Genomic DNA, 16509 nt, shown 5'->3' on the forward strand with positions numbered 1-16509 from the left:
ACCTCTTTCAACGCACTCTCCATAGCAACCTCGTGCGCCCTGGCAAAAATTCACCTCGTTCCGCACAAGGCCGTATTCTTTAGAAAGCGATGGGTGAGCATCTGGATCGTTTTTTTTTTCCAGAACCCCTCACTGACTAGCAAAGTACAAGAGTTGGTCTGTGTGACTGGCCCGACACAGCTTCTCCGGCAGAAATGACAGATTTTTATAGACTGGGAGAGGGGAATGACTGAATAGCAAAGCATCTTCATTAACTCAGCGTTATGACTCCGTTCCACAGCGCACACTTCCATTTTGGTCTCGGAAGGTTGAGGGCTCATAGAAATCAGCCTGCTGTGTTTTAGGGCCAGAACATCACAGCGTAAAAGGGATAGACTAGCCTACTTAAAAGCTTAAGCAGATCAGAAGGTTTTATACGACTCAGATCACAAATTGTTTTCATCCTGAATTAGGTCTACCCAAGGTTATTATTAGATTCAAAAAATTATAGCCCAGAAAAAAACTGATGCAAGTCTTATGTTTGTAGCAATTGCAATGTTAACCTCTAGTAGGCTACTTTACTGATTATTCAATAGAATGTTATTTGATTTGGTTAATTACCCAGTCCAGAAAAATAATATCAGTGCATGTCAGTAGCCTATAGGCCTAATTTAATTGTTTGTTTACCATATGGCAATGACATTAAACCACATACTATAATTATAAAGCAAATGTTACAATATTGTTGCAATATGTCCTTAATTTGAATATTTTACATGAAATATCAAACCCTTAGTAACTTCATAAATGGTCCTTAATTGCACCTCACTAACTCAGGAGATTGTCTCCCCACAGTCATCTAAAATAAATATATAAAGGGAGGTTGGAAAAACCACGCCTTTCAATAGATGATGACGAGCACCTGTGACCCCAAGAACATCTTAGACACACACTCGTCACATTTCCCACCGCCTTGCTGATAAGCAAGGACACAGCAAGAGAAAGAGCAACTTACCGTTAACCGTGTCGCCGTCCCGGGATTTAAAATTAATAGTAGCCTACTTTGACTTCTCCTTAAAAAAAAAACCGGAGCATTCGCATGTGAAAGACGACAACATACACACAAACACGCGCGTGAGATTAAAAAAACTGCATTCAGGTAAATAATTAAAATAGGACTGATGCCTGAAATATCTTCCAAAAAGCTCCTGTTTTAGAGGGAGTGGAACATGTGCCTGATTGCGGAGTTTTAGGCGACTGGAACGGGAGAGATGTAAGATTTGTTTAAAGCCCCGCATTTCCATTTAAGAACGTGATTGTGTTTGCAAAGATCCCTTTCAATCTTCGCGTCTCCCCCCTCTCTACCCCTCAGCGTCTCCGAGGCTGCTTTGCAATTCATAGAATTGGTAATTTGCTATTGGGACAAAACGTGAAGGGAAAAATAATCAGATCAACCGGGAGTGGAGAGAGGGAGAAGCCAAGAGGAAGAAACAGGATTTCTCTCTAAGTTGCTGTTTAGTAAAAATGCTTGGAGAGAGAATACCATAAAATAGCATATACCCTCTATTTATCCCAGCTTTGCATAAATCCAAATTTTGACAGTAGTTAAATTCTACATCATTTTGGGATATATTGAGCACCGTACGCTCAGTTCTTTCTCTTTTGTAAGTTACATGTTTGTATACTATAACAGAAGCACATGTGCCTCTGCATTTGTATGGTGACATAACATAGCCTACATGAGGGTATGCAAATACGCATTATTTATCATAGATTTTGAATATTCAAATCAACCGTTTCCTGATGGTCCATCCAATCCGTATAGCCCTTGATTAATGACAAGTGTGTGTGCGTGTGTTTCCGCGCGCGTGTACGTGTGTATGTGTGTGTGCGCGCGCGCGTGTCCATGTATGTGTGTGTGTCGAAGGCAGGGGGAGAGAGATTTTGAGCCTATAAAAGCAAATGGTCTTGACGAGATCATTGAAATTTACTGAAACAATAATTACGAATTGTTGCCCAAATACATTTATAAAGAAATGCATTCGGAGACCTCGTGATGGCTATTCATAGATAGCAGATATGTGATATTCATCGAAACATTATATCCAGCTCATTTGCATGCCTCTCCTTTATGCCGTTGGTTGCAATTCACATCGCGTAATAGCATTGTAGAGGCCGATATCAGTGACCCTAAGATAAGTGCGTGTGTGTGTGGGGGGGGGGGGGGGGTCACCCCTTCAAATACATCCCCTTACTCCCCCACGTGGTTATTTGCAAAACAACCCGAACGAAACCTAATCATCTCCCACCGTTTTCTAGCCCTTCTCCGCCCCGACTGAAGAGAGAGAGAATGAATGGAATAAAACAATCTTCCAAAGGTGGCCAATTGTGAGTAACACGCTGCAAAAGAAAAAAAGCCGACCCAGCTGCCTTTTGAGAGAGGAGAACGGAAACCTGGGGCATAGGTGCAAGCGTTAGGCTACGGAAGCCCGAAAATACAATTGTAATGTATAGAATGCACACACGCCTATACTGTGCATAAGCCCTATACCATTCTGTGCGTAAATGCGCTCTGCAACGTTCTGAAACGTTGCGCCTATTGAATATGCCTCTGGTAGGCTTGAATCGGTGAGGAGCCAATACAAGCGAAGGGGGGGCGTGTCTTAGCGCTTCTCCAAGACCTCCCAGAGCAGGTTGTTGCGTTTTGGCTCTAAAGCCTCGAGACCTCCGAAGTGCTCGTCAGTTTTCGAAGTCGGAGCCATGGCGACAACAGCTCAGTATATTCCGAGGAATAACTCCTTGCCGTCTAACCCGCTCATGCATCCGGATTCGGATAGGATGCATCAGGGGACGACATACAGAGAGGTGCAGAAAATGATGCACCATGAGTACTTGCAAGGGCTAGCGGCGACCAACACGGGACATCCGATGAGCCTAACGCACCACCAGTGGCTGCCCACCTCCAACACCGACTGGACCAGCGGCACTCACATCGGGCAACAGGAGCACAACAAAGCCAGCGTCCAGGCGAGCCGAGAGGACCTGAGCAGCGGCTTCCACCACAGATCTCACCTGGTGCACCAGCAGGCGCAGAGTGGCCACCATGGATCGTGGGCACCGACCACGACGCACCACTTGTCCCCACTGTCCCCTGCGTCCAACGGTCACCAGTCGTTGGTCTACTCGCAGCCGGGATACACGAACCTCAACGCGATGCTGAGCCCCCAGCCCGCGTCCCTGCACCACGGCATGCGGGACACGCTCCACGACGACACGGGTAGCCATGACAACCAGATGGAGTCCCCCCAGCAGGCGTTCAGCCACCACCAGGACCACTCGGACGAGGACGCGCCCAGCTCCGACGACCTGGAGCAGTTCGCCAAGCAGTTCAAGCAGCGGCGGATCAAACTGGGCTTTACGCAGGCGGACGTGGGCCTGGCCCTGGGCACTCTCTACGGAAACGTCTTTTCTCAGACCACTATCTGCAGGTTCGAGGCGTTGCAGCTCAGCTTCAAGAACATGTGCAAACTTAAACCACTACTAAACAAGTGGCTGGAGGAGACAGACTCAAACACGGGAAGTCCGACCAATTTGGACAAGATCGCTGCGCAAGGGAGGAAACGAAAGAAGAGGACCTCGATTGAAGTAGGAGTGAAAGGGGCGCTGGAAAATCATTTCTTAAAATGCCCAAAGCCCTCCGCCCATGAAATCACCAGTTTAGCCGGCACTCTTCAGTTGGAAAAAGAGGTTGTCCGTGTTTGGTTTTGCAACAGAAGACAAAAGGAGAAAAGAATGACACCCGTGGGGGTCCCTCATCCGAATATGGAGGACGTATATTCTCAAGCGGAGACCCCCCCTCTACACCACACGCTACAGAGTCCTGTGCAGTGACTGTTTTCATGAACAATCCAACCATTTGTGGGAGGGGGCGGGGGTGTAGAAAAGGGAAAGGACTATGGAGTTTACAGTATTTCATTTTGCTTTCGTTTTCCTGAGAGAAAAAAAAACTTGGCAAAGTTGGACATCTGTCCCCCCAAAACCGGAGATTGTGGTGCGACAAATAGATGGAACGGGGGAAATGGTTGAAAAAAAAACATTCACTATTACTGAATTGATTTCGTGCGCATTTTAAATGAAACAAAGATCTTTATTTACCAAAATTCTACGGGAGGAGACTTACCATAAAGTAATTCAATGTTTCATGGCTGTTCAAATGGAATTACATGTTTGCAAGTGGGGCCATCTCCACTTGGCGTGTCTTGAACTGATCGCTTTCATCAGTGTGAGGTGGTTGCCTGAATATTACGAACATATAATGAATATTTGCTTTCAGGCTTAAACTGATTAACCAGATTTTTAATTATTTGCCTATTTTTCTTTGTTATATTAATTGTGATGTTTGATTTGAAAATTCTTAACTTCAGTGTCTCTCTTGTTCTGCAAACTGTCTATTGTTTTCTCTCATTTAGGCTAGCCTATATGTAGGCTACTGTAACTCATCAAAGCGCCTCCTAACCCTTTCTGTTGGCTCTAAGTCAGTGGCCAGTTGGTGAAAAGGCGAAGGAAATGATAGCACCCGTTGACAAAATCATCACACTCAATGTCAGATGCATTTCAAATGATGAATGCAAGAAATCTCAGTTCTGGCAGCCTTAAAATATTGAAAGCTTTGCAGCTGACCACGTCGAATTTTGCAGATAGCCACAGACGCTAAAAGGGCAATATGGATTTCTATTTGAAACATGCGTTTCTTGTCGACTAAGTAGGCTATTTGTTTAATTATTTTATTGTTTTCTTTTGCATGGAGCACTTATTTTTCGTTGATAATATCATTGCAATGTTACATTTATTCATAAAATTGTGCGTGGATTTGTTTTCAGTGGGCTAGGCCTACACACGGTAATTCCATGTTTACAGGTTCCTAAAATCACCACAGGGCGCTTACATTACTACCTGCCTATTGTCCCCCAAACCTTTAGAAAGAGATTGGTTATACGAAAGTAATATCTCAGGTAACTTCAGTGCCCCAGGTCGAAGTGTCAGGCTGTAGACTGCTCTTTCTGTTATGGTTAAAACTACCATTTTGATCCATAAAGGTAGCCTATGCTACTCTACCCATTAATTTGGCTCATTATGTCATTGTATTATAACCACTGTATCCAGAGAAAAAAAATACATTTCTGTAATGAGGAGTGATGAAGGGACCTGTTTTAGATATATTTATTTTTTTCTGATATGGACAAGAAAGGACAACTGATAAACTTGTGCTTGTGTGTCGTATCTCAAGGTCTGGTAAATCCGGATGGACAGTCTAATACAAAAAGCATAGTGCAGTGCTATTCGATACAGAGGGAAACAACTTTTTTCAAAAAAGATTTTAAAGAAAATGTTGCCAGGATTAATTCCAATAGGCCTATGTAAATATGTCGAATATGTAAACTTGTACTTGTTCTGAGATATTGTTTGTTTTGGTTTCTTTCCGGGCAGTTTTGTACACTTACTAATTCCAAGAAGATATTTTAATATGATTTCATTTATGAATCTGACCATTTATATATATATTTATTTCTTAACTGTGTTTGGAACTTTTTGTTTGGCTCTGTTAATGTTTATGTTGCAGTGAATTTCAATATGTTTTGTTTACTACATTGGTTGTATGTTGATTGCTAAATGTAGACTGCAAAGTCACATTTATATTTATGTTATAGTAATATTTTATTACTTACATAAAACATATATACAAGAAAAGGTCTTTTGTCTTCATTAAGAACCCAGTCGTTGTCCTTTGTTGCTAACTATTGTGTCAGCACCTGGCGAAAACATAAACGTGAATGTGGCGAGCAAATCCAAACCACTAGAAAATGAGTGTTTGGGGTTAAAAATTCTGATTTAAGCTTTCAGCAAGTGTTGAATACAACATGTGTTCAGTTTAAACCAGTATTTCGTTTCGTAATTGGCCTTCATTTTGAATCAGACGCTGTATACATGTGCTGTTAAAGGAATAGACAACAATATTTTACCTCAGCCATTCCGTATCAAGTTCACACAATCTCTGACGTTGTTCACATCTTTGTGTAATCGCAGTATTAAATTGTGCAATATTAATACGAAGATTCTGTCTTTTCATTGATTGAAATAGTCTCTAATTATATTCTAAACATCATCATTATTAGGCTACTTGTATTACAATACTATTATTAATTATAATAGTGGTTATTGGTGATACTATTAGTGTTAAGGCTATTGTTATTAAAATGAGTAGGCCTTTTTCCTAGTGTTATTATCCTATTGTATAGTTGTACTAGGCTAGTAATGTCTGCCACTGTATGTAAGCTACGAAACGTTAACTTCCATGTCAATAGCTGTTTCATTAGGTAGCCTAACTAGGCTACAGCAATTATAATTTCTATTTCACCCTCAGTGTGCAGACTTCCGTTTCAAATCGAGTTTTATTTGTTATGTCAAGCGTTTTCATATTTTATCTGAAACACTATGTCCACAACACTATCTTTGCATCCTTTCAAACAATTTTTGTCGAAAGTAAAGTGCTCGCAGAGGATTTATTCAATATCTATGAATGCTGGGTAACCTATTCTATATCAGAATATAGGTCAAGATGAGCCACACCTAGCACCTAAAGCCATTTATAAAAGCAGCTCAAACGTTTGTCATCACTTGATGCATAACTAGGCCTAATTTAAAACAATGTAATCCAAATGTACACACACTCACATACAGAGAGAGAGAGAGAGAGAGAGAGAGAGAGAGAGAGAGGGAGGATGTAACTTGATATTAATTTAAATGGCGCTAAATATTAGACCTTATGGGTCATAAACACTAGGCGTCTCCAAGTTTATCATATCATATAAACTGGTGTGCCTGGAACTGTGTCCAGGAGAGAACTTCGGGCATAGTTCCAAGATCATCACTTTGCTCGATTTGGCAGTGTAGTGCGAACAAGATGTTAGAAATCATACGAGATATACGACTAGTTAGTTCATCCCGGCCGCCAGACTAATCGTGGTGACGGATGATGAAACGTTGCTGTCTAGCTCATTTCCTGAGATAGTCTGATAATTGGCTAGACCGTGGATCACTAGGCCCTGTATGGTTACGTTTCTCAGCACTCAGTGAAACTGAAGTAGCCTAACCTATGAAAAATTTAAAAAAAATAAAGTGAAAAATGCGCCCACCTTCTGCATAGATTAATAGACCTACACTTAAACTATAGGCTACCAAATCCGCCCCATCTGTAGCCTAGGCTATACAACCATCGCCTACACTTAATCCCTTTGCTCTTTCCACATTTCACACGTGAGGAATCCATGATCTTTAGACTCGTTAAAGTGATAAGTAATTCAGAGAGAAGTCAGAAAACACATACGAGACATGTCTGTGTCGCACTTTTAATAAACAATTATAATTTCCACACATGGCATTAAGTATAGCTCTTTTGTTCCACTCCCACCCCTCGATAAAGTCGAGCAATTATGTATATTTCCATATCCGCCTCATTCAATAATACACACCCTCATCCATTCTTCGAAAAGTTGTGATGTGTTCAGATAACAACTCAGAAATTAAATCAACTTTGCACATATTAAACATAAATTGAGCTATTTTTCGTCATCAAACCGTGGGCCTATTTGATTGCTTTTGTTCACATGAATAAAAAAACAACAACATAGGCCTTTGAAATATGTTTTGTATGGACAGCAGCTGAAACTGTGACAAAAATAGGGCTAAAATGTGGTTTGGTTGAAGTGAACCACTTTCAATAAACGGCGAGTCTGAAGCGCCCCCAAACGGTAAAACTGAGTTAGTACACCTGAAAAGAATTGTAAGGTCCATGTGAGTCACTGAAAATGAAACCATTTGTTTTAGATTTTTTCGAAGTGTGATATGTATAACATGGTTTATAATTTTAGGTCAGACAGTCCTCTTGTGGATTATAATCTAAACCAGTAGCCTACATCTAAACTGAACCGAAATGTTTCCCTATAGGCTACTGCCTGGACCAAAATTCTATGTTTAAGCCTTACTCTGTATTTTAGACTTAGTCTACTCTATGTTTTTGCATTACTATTTGTTTTAGCCATACTCTTAAGGCTATGTAATTTATATTCATATACATACATACAGTATATAAGTGATTTGTTGTTTTGTTCTAAAAAAGTCCCTTCATCTGTGTTCCCCAGCAGCTCCCAAAGAACAGAGATAGAGCCTGATTAGACCCCAGATACTCGTATATGTTGTATAGGTCTATATTCCTACTCAAACAGTTTGCTCTTATCTGCCTATGCTAAAGTGCTTTCTTACCACTTAATATTTTCCTCATACTGATTTACTCACCATGTAGGGACAGAAAATACACACATTCACAACAGGAAGTATTACATGCACAAATGTGCACATGGACTCAGGATGAGGAATTTCAATCAGTTGTGTCAGTAGTTCGAAGGTCGTAGAAGTGGCGTTAATAGGACCAAGTTTAACTCAACAACTCTCTGTTTGCGCTCATAGTGCCTCCTGCAGATTGATATCATCTGGACGGACTATCTTACACAAAACTTATTGAACTTTGAACCTATGGTGTCTGAAGGCAGTAGGAATCACTATCTAGTGAGATGGGCTTTGAACGCATGGTGTCTGAAGGCAGTAGGAATCACTATCTAGAGAGATAGGCAGCTAGTGCAGTAATGCCATTAATTTAGGAACATTAAGATATTGATATGGAAGTACATGTCATTTAATAATTTAGGCTCTTGACCTGCACACTTCTATACAACCTCAGATGGCCTGTTTGGATCAGGGAAAGTCAGACAAAAGACATAGGGCTTCTCAGTTTTTGTTGACTGGCTACTGCCACTAACTAAGAAAGACGGCCTTGAGAATTTGGAGCTCCATAGAGTATTAACAAGCAACTTGACCTGAGTGAGAGAAATGCTAGAAAAGCCAAAGTTGGGGTAATGTAGAAAGGCTACAAGAAGGTTTAATGGATCTTCAGAAACCAGAAAGGTCTCCAGTCCTCTTTGTGATAAGGGGCTTCAACGACCTTACTTATCAGCTTGGATCACTAGACACCAAAGGGGAACTGAACTCAGCCGAGAGAACCGTTCTACTGTCTCACCGGTGCGGCTGGAGGTTGAACCCCCCCTTCTCTCCTGCGTCTCCTCCAGGATGGCGTGAGACTAGACGGGCACAGGGCGCTGGTGCCAAGCCCTTGACGAGGAGCTTCTCCTGGCGCGGAGCTCCGGTACACATGGATGCCTTCTTCATCAGGGAACTCCCATCAAACATGGGAGATGTGGATTAGCGATGATTAGCAGGGATTATGGCTGGTTAATGGTGGGAAAATACATTAGGAACCCGCAGCTCAGGGGGGGGATTTCGCTCGCGCTAGCGGATTTGCATTGATCCACAGCAAATGAATGAGGATTAGCAGCATCTATCTGCCAACAGATAAATAACATTAAGCGTATTATACAGAAGCGGCTGTTATTAATGACATTACAAACACCAGTACAATGTCGGCAATTATGGAAATAATGGGGCTGAATAATGCACTTCATGGGATTCTCTCCTCCTCTTCACTTGCTCAGATGGGAGGTGCTGAAGAGAGAGAGAGAGAGAGAGAGAGAGAGCAGAAGAGCTACTACAGTGCACTGCAGGAATCCCAAACTCAGGGTTCGAGAAAGACAGGCATACCACTACTGTATCCGTGGTACCTGCAAGGTGAATAAGCCATGTCAATCCCTCCGGAGGACGGTCAGAGAGAAACGCAGGTGTGTGTGTGTGTGTGTGTGTGTGTGGCGGTCAGTTAATGTTTTCATTTAGAATGTTGCTCAACTCAACATTCTAAATTCTAAATTCTTCTCAACGTTCCGTACTCTTGAACTCTGCTGTCAGCCAGCGGTCTGGTTTACGGCTTTTTGATGTGGCCACAAAAACACTGAAGTTGTGACCGAAGCTAATTTGATGGTGGTCCTTGTCCTTGTCGTGAACGCAAGGCTACAGCAGCAGCAGTAGTGAGGATGTGACACGGGCAGAGAGGAAATGACAAGCGTACAGGATGTTTAAGACACATTCTAGACCCAGCAGGTGAAATCTCCAACAGGCTCTCCTCCTCTTTCTCCTCCTCCTCCTCCTCCTTCTCTCCCTCTCTCTCTTTTCCTCCAACTGTGCTCCTCCCACCTTCTCAGCGTTTATGTAATAAATACTCCGCTCCCACAGTGGGAGTCATAGATGTGGGGAGGGGGGGGGAGGGGGGGGGGTGCTGGAAGGATGGAATAATGCATTTTTTCATCAAATATTCCTTCTCTTCTGCCTACCTCAAGGTTTCTCCTCTGAGCGACTTGAAAGATGGGCAACAATGTGGCCACCCAGTGAACACCTAGTTACCATATGAAACACCCCCGCTGGAGAACTGGAGGGAAAAAGTAAGGGGGGGGGGGTCTTGTGTTATTTATGATTTGAGGCCTTGTAGCTATGTGGCTTCCCCTTCATGTAGACTCCAAGGTGTGGCCCTATAGAGGAGCATAAGTGTAGGTTTAGAGAGTTCCTCCCCTGCTCCTTCCTCCTCCGCGGTCCTCTCCCGGGTTTGAAGAGGAGAGAGGGGGACAGGGCGCCAGATCCCGGGCGCTGAGGGAGCCTTTAGACTGCCTGAGGTGTCTGTCACGGTGACAAACAGTTGGGAGAGGAGGGAAGTCAACTCACATCGCCTTGCCTGCCGGCTGTGAGGTATGGATAATACGTGCTGTACATACGCTATGTACTGTAAGGAGAGAGGTGCCATGTAGCCAAAAAAAAAAAGATTAAATTATCACCAGCTCAAACAAATTTGGCTTCAGCTCATCACCTAACCGGGTATTATTAGGAGGGGGGAAAAGGTTCGATAAATGCAGTTTATGGCAAAGGTCCTCGAAGAAAGATGCTTTCGAAAAGATGTGGTGATGGACAAAGCGATGTGAAGAAAGACTCTGCTCTTTGCCCTTTCTGTTCACAGATGCTGAGGAGGCCATTTAGACTAATGTACAAGGCTGCAACTTTAATTGTTTCTTCTAAAAGGCCAAGCTGGACCAATGGCAAAGGTTACCCCCCCACCACACACACACACACACACACACACACTTCACCTTGAGGTCTGTCTTTTGTTGACGATGGTAGAAAGGTAGAACAGTGTAAAAGAGCAGCAGAAAGGGATGACAGAAGCTCTTAGGGACAAAACAACGTGTGCAGGTTAAGAAAGGTCATTGGGGCCAGGAGCACATTGAGATATTCAGGGTCTTGCCATCAAGGATGTTCAAAAAAACATGAGCATGTACTGTTGGCTGGACAGGAACATCTTTTCTTGTCGTGTATACACACTTTTGAGATTTTGTACAGAGAAATGTTTTCTATAAATTGAAGGATTTTTCATTTACGACAGCGAAACAATACAGTATATTGACTAGGAAATTGGAATAACTAAAGCAAGTGAGAATGCTCGGAGAACGTAAGATTGTAAACATCCCAAAACATCCCCGATAGTCTCATCATTCATCAAGCTCCAAGAATCAAGAGTCCAGCTTCGCCTTTGCCATTAAACACATTGGCGGCACCGTCGAGTGCTGCGCAGACATCTGATGGACGCCTCACACTGTGAGCCGCGGCGAACGGAAGTCGGACATTGAAAAGGGAAATCAAACGTAGTCCCGCCTCCCCGGCCGTCCGCCATGGCCTGGTGTCACCGCGCTCAAAGGGCCGGCGCCGCGCGGCAAATGAGTCTGACGGCACGCAAACAGTCAACAGAACCACAACAAAGAGGGGAGGAAAACAAATAAATGAATAAATAAACAAATAAATAAATAAATAAACAAGAAGGGGAGGAGAAGAAGGGGGGGGGGGAGAAGGAAAAAAAGGAGGGGAAGAGAAGAGAGGCAGAGATGAGACGGAGACCGCTGAGCTCAAGGACGCGGCGTTCCGCTCGGTAATTAGAAATGTACACAGATGATTTAGATGCGGCGATATGATTAGGGAGAGCGGGTCCCTGGTCTTGGTCGTAATCAGCTCACTTCTGAGAGACACGCCAGGACCGAGGTGTGTGTGTGTGTGTGTGTGTGTGGGGGGTGAGGGGGGTGCTACAGACTGGCACAGTAAACACCACCAGACATCCCCTCCCCTTTAGCCACCCCGGGGGCAGTAGAATGGAGAGACAGACAGACAGACGGAAGCCCCCGCCATCTTGAGGCTAGCTCCGGAGAATCACACCTCCTGCTCCGGTCAGGGACTCGTAGACACAGGAGATGGCCTACAAAGACACTCATAATGAGGGAAGACCAATTAAAAAAAACTCCAATCCTCTTCCCCCGCCCCCCCCCCCCCCCCCCCCTCACTCACTCCTCTCCCTCTCTCTCTCCTCCTCCAGTGCCTTGTTATTGATCACCTTTAACCCCGGCTTTCAGCGGTGTCAAAACTACCATTTAGGCCCTTCCCCAGGGCTCCGACTGCGTCGATCACACCCTGCCCCATAAATCATTACAAGGAGCAGGAGGGGGGGGTCCGGGGGGCCTGGCGAAGGGAGGTGGGTGGGGTGGTTTGACATTCAAAATCACAGCAGCCTGGCAGCCCCCTCCATCCACGCCTCCAGGGGTCAGGGGTCGGCGGCGGCCCATGGATTAGTGCCCAGACGCCCCCGCCAGGCCAGGCCCCGCGCCCCCGCCCGCGACCTCCCCTCCCTCCGTCCCCACACGCCCAGCGGTGGAGGCACACCCTTAGCCTTTTGATTCTTAAATAAGACAAAGGTCAGGTGCCCCCCCCACCCCACACACACCCCCCGCCCCCCCCTCAGCGCCTGACACCTCCTCTCGATTCGAGGCTCCTGATCTGAATGACTCCCCTCCTTCACTCGGGCTCCGGCAGATGTGAGGCAGGCGAGGGGGTGGAGCTTCGGGGTCCGACCTGGAGAGAGGGGCGTCTAGGGGGGAGGGGCCCAGGTGGTGGCCGACACGGTTGACGGGGCCTGTCGGTCTCGGAGCGGCGTGCGCGACGGGAACCGTGGTCTGTCTGGCGGCAGCGGCTGTGGAGGGGGCTTTTGTTCGCCTGCGTGAGCCCCCGTGTCCGGCGTTCTTCTTCTTCTCTCCTCCACCACCGGGCAGCGCGGTCGTCTTCCTCGCCTCCTCCGGGGCTCTGGGCGCCTCGCCGGCCACTGCACACTTCACGTCTGTGCGTCCGCCAGTTGCTCTCTCCACTACACCCCCCCCCCCCCCCCCCCCGACCCCCCCCCCTCCACCAGCCGTGGACCCCATCTCCTCCACCGCCCCCACCCCCCCCCCACCCCCCCACCCCTCAATCCTCTCCACGCCTTCTCCCCAAAAAGCAGCACGTGTGACCGATACAGTCCAATGCCTCAGCTGTGGCCAATAGACCGCTCCCCCCTCTCTCTTTCTCTCTCTCTCTCTCTCTCTCTCTCTCGGTCACCTGCTGCTCTGTGTGTGCAGGCTGTGGGAAGGTGACCCCAGTTCAGTCCCTCTCGGGACGGTGGGTAGTAGAAGTGGCGTTACGGTCATCTTCAGTACAGCAGGGAGTCTGGATCAGTGATCTCTCTCTCTCTCTCTGTCTCTCTCTCTCTCTCTCTCTCTCTCTCTCTCTGTCTCTCTCTCTCTCTCTCTCTCTCTCTGTCTCTCTCTCTCTCTCTCTCTCTCTCTCTCTCTCTCTCTGTCTCTCTCTCTCTCTCTCTCTCCCACCCTTAACCCATTCACACCCGCCCAGAAGACGACGAGGCAGGCGCGTTTGCCGACTGTTCGCCGTCTGCTTTGGTCAGAAATTCTCGTATTTTGGTCGTCAGACGACAGTCTGTTGACGGTGACGTGGCCCCTGCGTCCAGATTGGTGTCAGCGTTCCGGTCTCGTGTCCCCAGCCTGCGCCTGGAGAGATGAAGGGGGAGATTCATTGATGTCGGGGGAGACTCGGAGGAGGGGATGGATTTTGGGGGGAGCCTCCTGTGTGCCTCACCACCCCCCCACCCGCTGTCCTCCCCCAGCTCTGGCCCAGTGGGACGGCCCAGTCGGGGGGCGGGGGGGCGGGGAGGACAGCCCGCCACAAAGGAGATTAATTGGTGTGGCACCTCTTTGGTACTCACGGCCGCAGCAATTAAATGGTGGCCCTAGGCCCCTCGGCGGCCGTTATCATGTGGGCGACGACACCGTAAATTGGGCCTTTCTCTCGATCTGCACACGTATGTGTGTTGCGTGTGTGTGTGTGTGTGTGTGTGTGGACAAAGTCCTCAGACAGGGAGAAGGACAAGACGCAGGACATAAGGAATGAACTGTGGAGTTTCCTAGGGAAGTCTTTCTGAGGCAGCCAATGCGCACACATCCAGCGTGCGTGCGCGCGCATGTGTGTGTGTGTGTTGTACAGCAGACTCTGTGGGGGTCTGGCTGCTTTCATATCTCTCCCTCTGTCTCTCCCACTCCCTGCAGCCGTCAATTAGTGGGCTGGGGTCTGTGAAGGCCTTGTGCTGCTGCTTCCATGCAGTCCTTTGTTGCTGCCGCATTGACTCTCTCTCCCTTTCTCTCCCTGTCTCTCTCTCCCTCACCGACCCCCTCCCAACACACACACACACACACACACGCACGCACTCTCTCTCCTTGTGTATGTGTGTGTGTGTGTGTGTGTGAGAGCGTGTGCCCCAGCGTTTGAAGGTTAAGATGAGACACAAGGCAGGTTATGCCTGCTCCTCTCTCCAGGGCGCCGCTGCCTCCTGCTGGAAGGGGAGGGCCCCGAGCTGAGGCCCTGGGGCCCCACAGGCCCCCGGTCCAGAGAGCCTGTGAACACAGCGCCACCTGGCCACCGAGAGAGCAGCTCCCACAAGCAGCTCAGACCAGATGATGATATACAAAGTGGGCGTCCGGCGAGGTATTGCTGGACAAACACTTTATAGTTTATAATTGCGAGCGCGGTACAGTACTTCACTTTCACACAGGCCACCTCCCTCTAGCCTGAGCAGCTGGGTTCCCTGGTTCAGATCAGACAGTCAGCGTCTAAAGAGAGGCCAGACATGGCCACCCCCCCCACCCCCCACCCCGGGGGCCCCTCCACCCGCCCGGCCCGGCCCAGCCCATGGCCCCAGACGCTGGGACAGGGAGAGGGGAGGTGGGGGAGGAGGTGGGGGGGTTAAGGGTGTGTCCCAGTCAGAGCGCCATCCATCACAGTGTCTGACCCCGCCCCGCGGTGCTGAAAAGACCACGGTTATCACTCACCCCTGACACGGCCATCGATGTGGCCCCAACACACACATACACACGCGTACACGCACACACACACACACACACACACACACACACACTCCCATCGCTGCAGTCACTCCAACTGCCCCGTCACCTCCTGTCATTTACCCCCGTCGAACATTCATTTACATCCATCACCCCCCCCCCCCCAAAATCTCCCATACACACACAGACGTGCGCGTACACACACACACACACACACACACACAGACACACACACAGATTTACCCCCGTTGAACACTCGTGTACATCCATCACCACCCCCCTCACACACACACACACACACACACACACACACACACACACACACCAACATGCTCAACAGATGGCCGTTCATTGGACATTCTCTTGCTTTCTCACACAAATTCAACATAACAGGCACCCGATCCCCACGCCTGAACCGCGCCGGGGCCGTGTCTGCCGCGGATCACGGAGGATCTGAACACTGATTCGCTCGGTCGCGGGGATCAAATATTCGTTTGTGACCGAGAGCGGTTATGCCAACCCAGCGTTGTGTTTGTTCTGGGCGACGCCCGGGCCCTTCTGAGCCGTGGGGTGGAGCCGGAGGGTCACAAAGGGCCGCATTGTCCGCCCCTCTCAGCTTTTCCTACATATGTATGTGTTGATTACTGGAGGGCCGGACAATACGAGAGAGAGAGAGAGCGTGGCGTTAGCGGGCAACAATAACAACGAGGGTGTCTCTCCTACTCTGCAGGGGGCTGTTTATATAGGCCTCTGCGTCCACATCCTGGCACTGTGTGAAACGCGCCCAGAAGGGGCCAGCGATTCGACCGCTCAGTCGGCGGCCGGGCCGGGGAATGGGTTCGTGACCGTACAGTACATGACGCACCGCTCTCAAGATGTCGTCGTCCTGGGTGACTTGGACGAACACACATCAGCGTCACCAGAAATCAATGGTGCAGGCGAGGCAGAGTAGCGCCGCCGCGGACAACGTCACGTAGAACTATTGAGATTGATGCTGGGTAGATGGATGGATTTGATACCCTGCCTACAGTACAATGTGGACTTTCTCTGAGGTCAGGGGTCGCCCGGGCCCACCCACGTCACCACGCCGTAGCAAGTGAGAGCGGAATGTTGGGGGTCAGTCGGGCCCAAAACCTTAGCTCTGTCTAACCCCACCCCTGCAAACCAGCCAGCGTGACACACCCCAGCTATGCGCCGCCCCCGCCGCTGCCCCCACGGAGCCAGAGACCTCGCCACCCGCCCTCCCCTGCAGCCTGACCACACATGGGCGTACGTAGAC

At 47.8% G+C, this 16509-nt stretch overlaps 1 protein-coding gene across 1 annotated transcript; it reads left to right on the forward strand.

Moving 5' to 3' along the window:
* Positions 1–2721: 2721 nt before the first annotated feature.
* On the forward strand, positions 2722–3870 carry pou3f1 (POU class 3 homeobox 1; the record flags this gene model as incomplete). Its single annotated transcript, XM_084444115.1, has 1 exon — positions 2722–3870. Exon 1 carries the CDS (start codon positions 2740–2742, stop codon positions 3868–3870), a length of 1131 nt encoding a protein of 376 aa, XP_084300241.1. The 5' UTR covers positions 2722–2739.
* Between the last annotated feature and the right edge of the window lie 12639 nt (positions 3871–16509).

This window comes from Borostomias antarcticus (genome assembly GCF_949987555.1).
Source record: "Borostomias antarcticus genome assembly, chromosome: 10".
In the NCBI taxonomy this organism is placed as follows: domain Eukaryota; kingdom Metazoa; phylum Chordata; class Actinopteri; order Stomiiformes; family Stomiidae; genus Borostomias; species Borostomias antarcticus.